The sequence below is a fragment of the Eschrichtius robustus genome, chromosome 5 (assembly GCF_028021215.1).
Source record: "Eschrichtius robustus isolate mEscRob2 chromosome 5, mEscRob2.pri, whole genome shotgun sequence".
Classification (NCBI taxonomy): domain Eukaryota; kingdom Metazoa; phylum Chordata; class Mammalia; order Artiodactyla; family Eschrichtiidae; genus Eschrichtius; species Eschrichtius robustus.
This window is the reverse complement of record NC_090828.1, coordinates 89,406,286-89,418,675: the sequence shown is the minus strand read 5'-3', so window position 1 is coordinate 89,418,675 and position 12,390 is coordinate 89,406,286. Positions and strand designations below refer to the sequence as shown.

At 34.9% G+C, this 12,390-nt stretch overlaps 1 protein-coding gene across 1 annotated transcript in view; it reads right to left on the bottom strand.

The window, feature by feature from the left end:
• LRP1B (LDL receptor related protein 1B) overlaps nucleotides 1–12,390 on the bottom strand; it is a 1,676,205-nt gene that overhangs the window by 779,782 nt on the left and 884,033 nt on the right. Inside the window, exon 13 of the mRNA XM_068543688.1 lies at nucleotides 5,450–5,630. Coding sequence (XP_068399789.1) covers nucleotides 5,450–5,630 — 181 coding nt within the window. The remainder of the gene's footprint in view (nucleotides 1–5,449; nucleotides 5,631–12,390) is intronic.

The window sequence follows — 12,390 nt, the reverse complement described above, 5'->3', positions numbered from 1 at the left end:
GAAGTACCCTTATTAGATCCTCTGCCTCCCATCTGTTATGAACCCTAAAGAATTTCTGAGGTAATTTGGGACAAATCTGTATCCATGACTAAAAATCCTACTGTGATCTAAACAGGCAGATTTGGGACAGCTGAGGAGGTGACACACCAGCCATTCTTTTATGCCAATTAAGCTCTTTTTAAATTCTCTGAACAGTTTACAATTATGTTGATATGCCTTTTTTGACTTGAGGAAGTATATTTAGATTGGTGAATTTTAATAAGTCCAAATACATTCTAATGCTAGAAATAAACATGGTACTATGCTTATCTTGTATCATGCCTGTTCTTCAAGTGGGTTTATTACTGGGACAAATTAAGAATAAACAGAAGATTCATTCCATTTGCTCTAATCCTGTGCTAGTTAGGCAAAACTACTTCAACTATATAAATCAGCTATGTAAAAGAGAAATAACAACTTTTTCATCTCTCTTGATACCATTTCTGAAAGCTTAAACACAGTTAATCAATGCAGTTGTATTGTTGTTGCTAAGTTATAACTTGTTAAATTGCAATTATCTTTCCCTCTAGCTTTTCCTCTTGATAATAGCAACACTTTTTTTCTGTGACTCTCTAACCTGAATCACATATATATGTCCATGCAAACACACACACACAGGGGATAATTCTGGATATTCTAAACATATTTTATATTGTGTTGTTATTTGAAGACAGAATTGTTTGTGATCCAATCCACTACCTGAGACTATTTTTAGTCAAACAAAATATAAGAAAAACAAATTTTAAATAAGTGATGCCAATCTGATGGAGACCAGATATGTGATCATCAACTCAGCTGATTAAAAGTTATTGATATATTGTGAAAGCCTTATAATTATTATCAAATATGATGATTCATAAACATACAAAATAGGAAACGCAACCTATGAAATAAGCAGGAGAAAACATAAATATTTTTGTAGGTGGGACTTGGGGTATTCACCAAATAAAAATTAGGTTAAGCTGGTCTTCTACTATGACAAGAAAAATTGTACCTCTATTTTTCAAGCCCTGTTCAAATACAATTTCTCAGTGAAGTCTGCCCCTAGCTTTTCTGTCAAAATTAGCTCATTCTTTTGTTTCCTAGTGATAGTTGTTAGTTATTTTATAGAATTTATTGCATTTAGGCCATGTATTGAATTTGATGGCGTTGCATGTCTGATAATTCCAATTAAAAATTCAAGTAATTGAGGGCAGGGAATATTTATCGTTCATGTTTGTACTCTGTAGCACTAAGCTTGGCTTTGTTGATATTAATCATGCCCCCAATATAAATTGTATTATCTGGTGGGTCAATCCCAGAAATTTTTAAGTCCTTAAGATTTTCTGCCATGGAAGTGAAATAACTTTTAAAAAACTTGATTGAATCGATGACACAATATCTAGCCGTTAACTAGAGGATGTGGTACTCTTAATTGAGAGAGGGATATAGAAAATCCTGTTTGGAGGGAAATATGCACTTAGCTTTGGACTCATCTTTTCTCGGAGATAATGTTTTGAGAAATCAGAACTGGAGCTGTCGCTTTCTAAGTTATTGATGTAAATTATGAGATTTGAAATGATTGCAAAGGAGGGAGTTCGTCTGTAGCTATCACCTTGAGGAACAGTCCACCATAATTGGTTCCTCCTCCAGGTTTATCCCCATTTCAACAATTTTTGAGGCCTGCCAATCCTATTCTTTCCTGTCTGTTTTCTCAGGTCCCACTTTTCTGTTGCTATTACAAATGCTACAGTCTGTCTTTCATCACTTTTCAAAGGGAACTCCCAACGGATTGTCTTTCATAGAGCTATCATATGGCTTTCACTTGTCTTCCTAAATCATGAATTAAAAAATGTGATTTTTATCCTCAAAACCTTCAATTACTCTGATGTCAGCAAAATAAGTCAAAACTTTTATTTACAGCATTGAAGATTTCTGCATATTTCTAGTCTCACCTCCTGCTATGTTCCTTCGAATGTCCCCTGCTCTAGCCTTAATGAACTCATCCCACCTCAAAACTGCCATTAGCTTCCTCGCCTCTAACAATTATTCATACTGTCCCTTCAGAGTACATTGACTAACCTTATGACTGCACACCCCAAGTCCCTGGGACCCTATTCATTTGGAAATTCTATCCATCCTCTAAAGTTCAATTCTGAATTAAAAACCTCAGTGAATGCCCAAAGAGCATGTATTTCATTCTATTTTATTTTATAGGTAAAGTGTGTGTGGGGTGTGTGTGTGTGTGTGTGTGTGTGTGTGTGTACACCAAGCACACCAGATTATAAACTCCTTGAAGACAATCACTGTCTTACTGATTTCTATTGATCTATATGGTAGTCACTCAATAATATATTTTAATAAATAAATAAATGAAAAATTACCCTTTCCTGATTTCTATAATTGGTTATGACGCTTTTGATAAAACCATAGCTCTGAAGAGTACTTTTTGTTAATAGGCTATTATGGCAGAGAAAATCTGTGATGCTTTCCTGTGTACAGCTGCAAAAAGGTATTATGGTAGAAAAATGTCAATGAACCAGGTTTTTACAAAAAATGTTTTGATTAAAGTTATATTATGCTATTTTAAATGGAGTTTTCCAAACTAAACTTTCTTCTTCACTTTTAAAAAACTTATATTAGGGTCAAATGATTATTTGGACAATTAAATTCACATGGTTCCATTTCTACTTCCACTCCCTTCCAATCCATTCTCCACAGAATAGTAAGATTAGTTGTTGTTGTTTTTTAACATAAATCTGACTATATCAATTCTCTATTTTACATTTAAACTGAAGACAAAGTACAAATCTCTCATGGTAGTGGGCGAGGCCCTGCTTTCTTTCCCAATTGCATCCTCAGTCACTTTCCCATTTGCCATCTATAACCCAGCCCGTCTTCATTTCAGTTCCTCTGACAGAAAAGCTTTTGCCCAACTTAAGATTTCAGTTGTTCCATTTTCTTTATCTGAACTCTTTTCCTCACTCTCCATGGCTGGTTCCTCCTTTACAATTAAGTCTCAGCTTAAATGATGCCTCCTTAAAGAGGCCTTTCAGCAAACCTATTAAAACAGGTTTCTGTCAGTCGCCTTCACATCAACCTGTTTGTCTGACTCCATCACTTTGGTCTCTAGAAATTACATTCGTTGTTCATCTGGTACTTATTTATTGATGCATCTGCCCATTCCCTACTTTTCAGATGACACAAGATGCTTCATGAGGGTAAAGGCCATGCCTGCTTTGTTAACCACTGTATACGTAATCAGAGCTCTGGACATTGTGTATTGTTAGGGGAAAATATGTGCATATATACATATATACACGTGTATATACGTATACCTACACACACATATCCACATATATATGTACACACATGCGTTTTTTTTTTTCAGGTTGGTGCATAATAGCAGTATTCTATAATATTTAAAAATCTGATGGAAGAAGTAGAAGAGTCATTCTTTGCAACATCAGAGGCAAATATAGGATTAGTTGGGAGATAAGTACTATAGGGATGCCTTAATGAAAAGAAAAAATGTCATATCAATCAGATTTGTCCCCAGATACTTTGAACTATGTAGATGCTGTGGGTTTCAAATCTAAATTGGATGCCTGCCTCTTAGGGAAGTGTTGAAGTGGATTCCTGAATTTGAAGAGAGAGATGGGTCTAGTGGCCCCTAAATTTTCTTCCAAATCATCTAATTCTATGACCTGCACATTTATGTCATCTCCCCAAGCACCTCAAAGACCCTTTGACTCTATCGGAAAATATTTTCCTCTAACAGAATACTGAGAAGTAAGATGTTGTTTTAAGATATATTTGAAACATCTTGCTTCACGGAGATTTAGACAGCGTGGAATAAATATTTTCTCTAAAAATTAAGATTGCCTCGGTTTAAAGGTCAAATAGAAGACTTGGTTTAAAAGTCCAGGAATAAAATAGAAATTTAAAGAATCCACACATAAAAAAATCACTAAAATTACTTTATAATTATGCCTTACAAAAAACATGCAATGAGTTCATCCACTGATTAGGTCAGCCTGGAAAGAAGCACCCTGATTGTATTTGGAGCTATTCTCAATACAAACAATTTTAGGAACGGCAATCTGGTGATCTCAGTTTATAAGGGAGTCATGTGCTTCTTATTCAATTAAGTATTTTTTTTCTATGCAATAGTAAGGTATAAAAATATTAATTTAAAAAAAAAATATTAATTTTGTGGTGCCATTTTGAAACAGTGAAATATAAGCCCCGGAGGGGATAAAAACCACATACAACAACTGTACATGTAGAATATGCAATCCACTCATTTAATTCTGAGATTCTATTAGGAATTTTCACATTTCTTTAATATTTCTATATGCACATTATTGCTTGTGTTCAGGTAATAGCTATGAATAACAATCAAAGGAAAACATATTCTCAAAAATTGCACAAAATAATCCATCCTGAAACAAGTAGCACATACTACAAAATGATGTCACTATATGGAAACTATGGTTATGTCCAAAAATACAGTTACCAACCTAGACTAGTAAAAAGTAGTGGAGAGTGGCATGGACATATATACACTACCAAACATAAAATAGATAGCTAGTGGGAAGCAGCCGCATAGCACAGGGAGATCAGCTCGGTGCTTTGTGACCACCTAGAGGGATGGGATAGGGAGGGTGGGAGGGAGGGAGATGCAAGAGGGAAGAGATATGGGGACATATGTATATGTATAACTGATTCACTTTGTTATAAAGCAGAAACTAACACACCCACTGTAAAGCAATTATACTCCAAGAAGATGTTAAAAAAAAAAAAAAAAAAAAGTAGTGGAGTATAGTGGCTCTGAGTAAAGTCTTGGAGACAGGTTGCTTGGATTTAAATATCTATCCAGGTTCTTAATAATCAAATGGTCTTTTGCAGGTCCATTACAAATTTCTTCTTTGTAAAACAAGAATGAGAACAGCAACTAATTCAAAGTATTATTGTGCAGAATCACAACATAGGTCATGGTAATCTATTTAACAAAATGCCTGGCCCACAGTAAATGTACAAAAAGAGGAAACTTGCTATGTTTTGAACACTTTAAACTTCAATAGTCTTTAATTTAAAAAATTAAATTGATTGATTTGCTGGTTGAATTGATTATTTATCTTGGTGTCAGGCTGTCTAAAATGGAGAATTATGGTGCTTGTCTGAATAAACCAAGTAAATATATTCTCTATACAAATAATCTGTTTATTTCAGTTCAATGTATCTTGACATGCTTATTTAGCACATTCTCTAGGAGAGATAATCATTAAATGAATAACTTTTCCCAGTGAGGCCATTCATGTGTGAATGCACATGTGGATTTAAATAAAACTTACTAATACTAAATATGTAAAAACCAAATTTATCTAATATAATTTTCCTTATATAAAGCTGATCAAATATTGCATACCCATTAACAGGATCCACCACAATCCCTCTGGGATGGGACATTTCTCCCTCTAGGAGAGTCTTCCGACTCTGAGAAGCCTTTTCCAGCCTAGCCACGTTAATGGTCTTCCTATGGCCATCATTTGTCCAGTAAAGGTTATTTCCAATCCAGTCCACAGCAATGCCCTCCACATTATCCAGATCTGCAAAAACCAAAAACAAGAAAGAAAGAAATTTTACATTAGTGTCCACTACTTACCTTCTACTTAATAAAAAGTATGATTTTAAAAGGAATACATTCTGATCTATAAATCCTTTATAGTGTGATTTTTGCAAATATCATCCCATAGAATATTTTTCAATTTTGTTTTGAATGCCAGGCCCTCTCTTGAGATATTTTATTTGAAACAGTGATCTGCAGAAAAACAGGAAAATATAAGTGATGAGAAAAAGAAATGGTGAAAGATAAGTTCTCAGAGTAAAAATACAGTTTCATAGACTGTTCAGAAGAAAAATCAAGTAACATGATCTAGTAATACGTTCTAAAAGTAAGCATGTTCAAACATGTAATATGTAATCTGAATAACCAAAATAATATGAAGGCCCTTTTGCCAAGAGTTGAACAGGTCCAGCAGAAGCACACCTTTGAAAGCCCAGACTAGGCTTTTATCATGGAACTGCATGAACAGTGAATCTCAAAGAAACACTAAAATATTTCTGTATATTCTAGACTTACTTTAAAAAGGACGCTATTACAGGCTCCTCTAAGATACAGGCAGTTATAATTCAAAGGAATACTGTAAATATATAATCATATGCGCTCCCCTAATTCAAATCTTTACAGAAGGGGAAACTCTAACACTTAAGAATGAAGGCTTATAGTTTATTACCACATAAGCAGTGGTAGAATAGGGATAAAATCCAAGTCAGAGGATCCCCAACGTAGAGATTTTTATAACTGCACTGTTCCTATGGTGAGTCTTTTCCTCACTTTTTGCCATCTTGTAAACCATCCTCCAAACTGTACACAACATCCTAAGTATAATTCTATCCCTCTATTGCACGAGAAATTACTGTGAACTTCTTTCAAAACCAGGAAAGCCTCTGTCTCTTTTCCTCCTGGGTGTGAGGTAGAGAACTGGCACTTACTAGACACAACAACAGATAGTAGTACATCAGACACAGAGATGAACATTCACATGCTACTGGGAAATCTACATGACATTTTCCCTCATACGCAGATGTCATAAACATTGACTATTATCATATTCTTTAACCATGGCCCTCTGGCCTTGGAAAAAATAAAATTTTCTTTTGTGACCCTTTCTGCTAATCAGCATGTGCCCTAACTCAGGATGACTAATACAGTGTGTGATTTGATCTAACTGAAAATCTGATTATAGTGAATCAGATATGTTCTCAATTTCACTAAGCTATCTGCTTCATTACCAACCAATATGAGTAATTTTCACAGGTTAATTGTGCCTATGCTTAGAAAAGAGTTTCATTTTTGTCTTTACTTTATTGACACTTAATTTTACTGAGCACTTTCCTGCTCTGGCATAATGGAAAGAGAGTAGCTATTTACTCTTTTCTATTTATCATAGTCTGTGGCTGGTTTTTGTCTTGTTGTGGGTTTTCAAAAGTTATATTACACCTGAAATCTAACCCAGCATGGAAACTTTCTTCCTCAATAACCTTCTCATTTCTAAAACATTCCCTTTTGACATTTGACTTAATAGTTTTTTCTTTTTCATATGAAGCAGCTGTAGTATTATTTGATTGAAATTTTGTTTCTGACACTTGGGTAAGTAACTCAGTCACTCTGATCCTTAATTTCTCCATTTAAAAAGTGATGATAATAATAGCAGCTACTCTGTAGGATGATTAAACAAGAGGTAAATTAGCTACTGCATGTAAAATACTTAGCATACTGCCTGTAATATTGTAAATTCTCAACATGTTAATTTTTATAAATTCATCAGGATTAAAAATAATATACATACATACATACATACATACATACATACATACATACATACATATATAAATCCTGGCTCTTTTGATAGGAATAGACCTTACATTTTTATCTTTTAAAGTAATTTTTCAGTAATATTTCCTTACATTTTAACTGGTGGCCAAATTTAATTAGAAATAGGATATGCAGAGTCAGTTGTGAATAAATAGAGTGGGATGGAATGGAATTCTAAAAAGCAGAACTTGGGAGGATCCTGTCTCTAATTGGTTCATTTGTTTTGTCTTTGAAAAATGAAATGTTTGAATAGCATGAAGTAGTGATTAGGATCACAAGTTCTAGAACCACACTTCCTAGGCTCTATAACTCTGAGCGAGTTACACCTGATCTTTAAGATTGGTGTAATGATACTGTTTAACTCATAGGATTGTTTTGAGGATTAAATGAATATATAAAACTCTTGAAAATAATGTTTGGCACATAATAAATACTACATAAATGTTGCTATGGGTATTATTACTAATAGTATTATTATAATCTTCTCTTTAGCTACCTATCTATTGAGACAGCAATGAATCAATTAGCCTAGAATGTTTTATAACATTATTTGTGTGTGTGTGTGTGTGTGTGTGTGTGTGTGTGTGCTTTGTTTTGTTTTTCTGTTCTGGAAAGGATGTGGATGGATGGAAATTTAAAAAAAAACAAAAACAAAAACTCAAAAATGAGTCTTATGTGCATCTTGGGAATTTTTTTAGGCTATCTTTAACCAGACATGGAGAAACTTCCTCTCTTATACTTGTAGGACAAAGCCTGAAGAATCAATGAATCCCTTTCCCAACAAATATACATTGGTAAGGAAAATACTCTGGCTCTATATAATTTGACATCTTCCTTTAACTTATGACTTAGATGAAACACTAAGACATATAGAGCATTGGTTTTACGTACACTTAATTTTTCACTCAACAGGTTTTGGATGGGGCCTCCCTGAGATTGACTATCAGGATCTCTATGACCAAAATCCTTCAACTAGGTGATCAATAACATATGAAGGTTTATGGCACTGAACTTCCAAACAAACATAGGTAACTACAGAGATACTAATCACTAGCTCAAGGAAACACATGACTGATCAAATGCAAGAAAGTTGTTTGTTAAAGAGAAACTTGCTAGAGTAGATTGCTTTGATACCTTTGGGTAGAGTTGAAGTATTCTACATTCTAAAATCAATATTCATTACATCATCATCATTATTATTTTTACATAACGAAAGCAAACAAAGAGTATGACTTTTTTTTTTAAATCTGGTCAAAATCTCCCTTACGTTTCACTAGATACCCATTTTCATTAATTGAGAGGCAAGAACTCAACGTGCTTGTACTTTTTCAAAAAAAAAAAGAGAAAAATTCTGGTAAATAATGGTTTCCTGTAATCTTTTTAGATTAAGATTATGTCTATATGTTGCTTTTTAAGTGACGAAATGACACATTTATCCATATAATTCAGATTAAAAACAGACTTTTTCATTTATTCTGTGAATACTTAAGGTTAACATATTATTTTGACTCAAATAATTAAAATTTCCATTACTTTTTCTTTGTAAACATTGTTCTAGTACATCAAGAATAACTTTTATAAATGGACAGAATATATAAATAGTGCTCTAGAAAAACATCTCATCAAAGCTAGATTTTTTTCACTGAAGTGAAAAATTCTTGATGGTAGCATTGTTATTTCCTACAGTTGATACCTACCATTAATGAAATGTGGATGAATAAGAGATAATAAAATTTGTATAAATTAAAAAGAATAATTATGTGGATTTAAAATAAATAAAACAGAAAGCTATTTAAAGTAATTTAATATCTAGGATTAGATAAAACAAGCATTTGAAACAGAGGTTGGAAAACATATTTCTAAAATGAAAACATCATTACAGATCTGATTTTTAGATACTATACCTTTATGAAACAGAAGAGGATTAAAGTTTTTATATTTAAAATAAGATCTTCAACTTTTAAAAATGGGTCCAAGATTAAAAAAAAAAATTAAATGGCCAAGGATGTGAGCAGTGGCCTTAGTTTCCTTAAGGTGCATAAACCAGATCTCCAGATTAATGCATGTCTTGATGCTTTGCAACAGAATTTGATTAAGGAATCATAAGGAATTAACTGGAAATTACACCCCATAATTGCCATTATAAAAACACAGTGCCTCTATTTTTCCAATGTTTCCAAGTTCTTCTGTCCTTAGTACGAACATTATTTTTCTGAGTCGGAATGAAGTATTCCAAAAGTGTTTGCATGAGTTCAGAGTATGACCACATGCCTTAAATAACTGGAAGTGCCCTATGCATGTAGATACGTCCAGGGCCAGGGATACCTTACCCTGCCTCAGAGTCAGTGCTTGGACAACTCTCCTGCCTCATATTCCTACAGTTCAATTAATTCAAATTCTCTTTGTGCATCTCAATAAGGCCTGAGGCGATGTATCTGACATGTGTGAATGAAGTTCATTTAATTAATAGTGTGGCAGTAAAGTTGCCTGCTGAATTTTCTACCTCATAAGGTTACAGGAGTACTTGGCCAGACTAAAGTTTTCTACATCATCTGTCCCCAGTGGCTAGCTGAGGCTGATGGTCTCATCCTCATTTTCATTCCAAGTCCTTCCTCAGTTCATTATTAGGTCGGGGAGGGTGAATACACAAGTTACTCTCAATGAGAACAAAATACTTTGCTGTTTTCGTCAAAGGGATATGTAAAGTGTATATAAGGGTCTTGTTTTTCAGATGAACAGAATATATTAAAACATAGTGGTTTCCTTCTATTATCAAAAGCGTGTTCTCAGTTTCAGTTTGGGGAGAGGGTGATACCGGTGGTCTCTCTAGGACATTCGGATATGTCATCTTTGATGCAGTGATGAACATATGTAAGAAAAAAGAGAGTGCCACAGTATGCATCATAGTTACCAATACAGTAATCTAAAGTGATGAGTAAAATGAAACATTTCAAGAACTGTTAAGAGCTGAGATTCTACCCTACTTTCAAGCTAACAAGTCAGCCTGGTACTGTTTCATGGATAATGGCGGATGACACAAAACTTGTAGGACAGATAGAGAAGTCTTTATTACTTATGGCACAGCAAGCAGCATGGCCATCAGCAGACTGGTGTCCCTTTAGTCCGAAGTCCCCTGGGGACAGCTGGGATGGGCCCATATGGACGCCTTCACACACAGTTGATTGCATTGCAGGAGAAGAATTCCAAATTTAGAAAACCCAAACATTTTCTAATAGGCAATAAGCAGGCCTGCTTATCTGCACCTGATGGATACTCTACCTCTTCTTCCAAGTATCTCTTCTATGCAAACATCCTTGTTAGGATACCTCAGAACAAAAGGCAAATAGTGCCTCACTCTAAGACATGCAGAAATGTGAGGGATCCACGGAGAAGTGTCTCCCAAGAAAAAAATTCCTAAAAAGTCATAATTTATGTCTTTAATAATGCAGATACAGTAAGAAGTATATGAATATGACCATAAATAAAAATCATTTCTGGGTTCCAGGCTATTGCCCTTATGGGAATTCTCTGTTTACACTATCACACCTTAAAGCATACTGTTCAGCTAGCCATGTGTGATGAACTAATTTTATGAGTCAATTTGGCTAGGCTGTGGTACACAGATATTCAGTTAAACAGCAGTCCAGATATTGCTGTGAAGGTATTATTAGATGATATTAACATTTAAATCAGTACAATTGGAGTAGAGTAGACTACTCTCCATAACGTGGGTTGATCTCATCCAATGAGTTGAAAGCTTTAAGAGAAAGTAGACTGAGATCTCCTAAGGAAGAGGGAATTTGGCTTCTACACTGTCTTTGGATTCGAGCTGCAATATCGTCAGCTTTTCCCTGGGTCAACAGCCTGTCAGTCTACCCCATAGATTTTGGACTTGCTATTCTCCACAATCATGTGAGGTAATTATTTAAATATATAGCTCTGTTTCTCTTTCTTTATGTACACATCCTATTGGTTCTGTTTCTCCAGAGAACCCTGACTAAAACACCACTGCCATGCCTGCAATCCAGAAATGATTCTGCTGAATATTCTGGGCAGAAGGGCACTCTTCACATTCATTGTTTCCAGATGAAATATTGCAACCTATATATCATGCAAGCCAGAGTAGCTTCCAATTTAAGAAAGCCCCCACAGTTATGGAATGAATATATAGCTCATTTTACAATATTCCACGACAAATTTCCAGATAATATCCCAGTTGTATTGTAAATATTTTTAATGTTTTTATTTTCTGCATATTATGATGTTTTGACATCTTTGAAAAACCTTTCTAGCTGGGGGGAGACTACCTCTCCTGGAGATAGCCAATTACTAAAGATAGCAAAGGGCACAGCCAAGAACTTGCCTTTGATGTGCAACCTAACCACCCCAGAGCCATACCTCCTCTACCTGGTCTCTACAGGAGGCAATATTCCTCTGCCTAATCATCCCAAGGCCAGGCACCATGCCAATAACGACCAGACTTACCGTTTAAAGCCCAATGGAATTATTCAAACTAGACAATCCTAAACTGTTTATCTTTCCCTGCCCTGCCTTTCCCACAGAAACTCCAGTAAAGCCTGTGGCCTACTGGTTTCCCTTCATTTCTGTCTTTTGCGCTGTGACCACTCGGTGACCACCCTGGTGTGTCTCCTATGTGGTCCTCTGTGGTGTGGTGTGCCTTCTGTTTCTGGGACCTGTAATTATAACAAACTTTGTTTTTTCTGAACCCTCTCCACTGTCTCATGTTGTGGCCATACCTGACTAACCATCTCATAAAGAATGCAAAATATGAGTCTTCATTGTGAATGGAGAGAGAGAAAGGAATTTCCATTCATGCCCTTTTACTACCCAATCTGGCCTACTTAACGAGAGAACTGAGCAAAAATCACTTCAACTTCTGAACGCAAAGTATCACAGATATTCTTGAATAT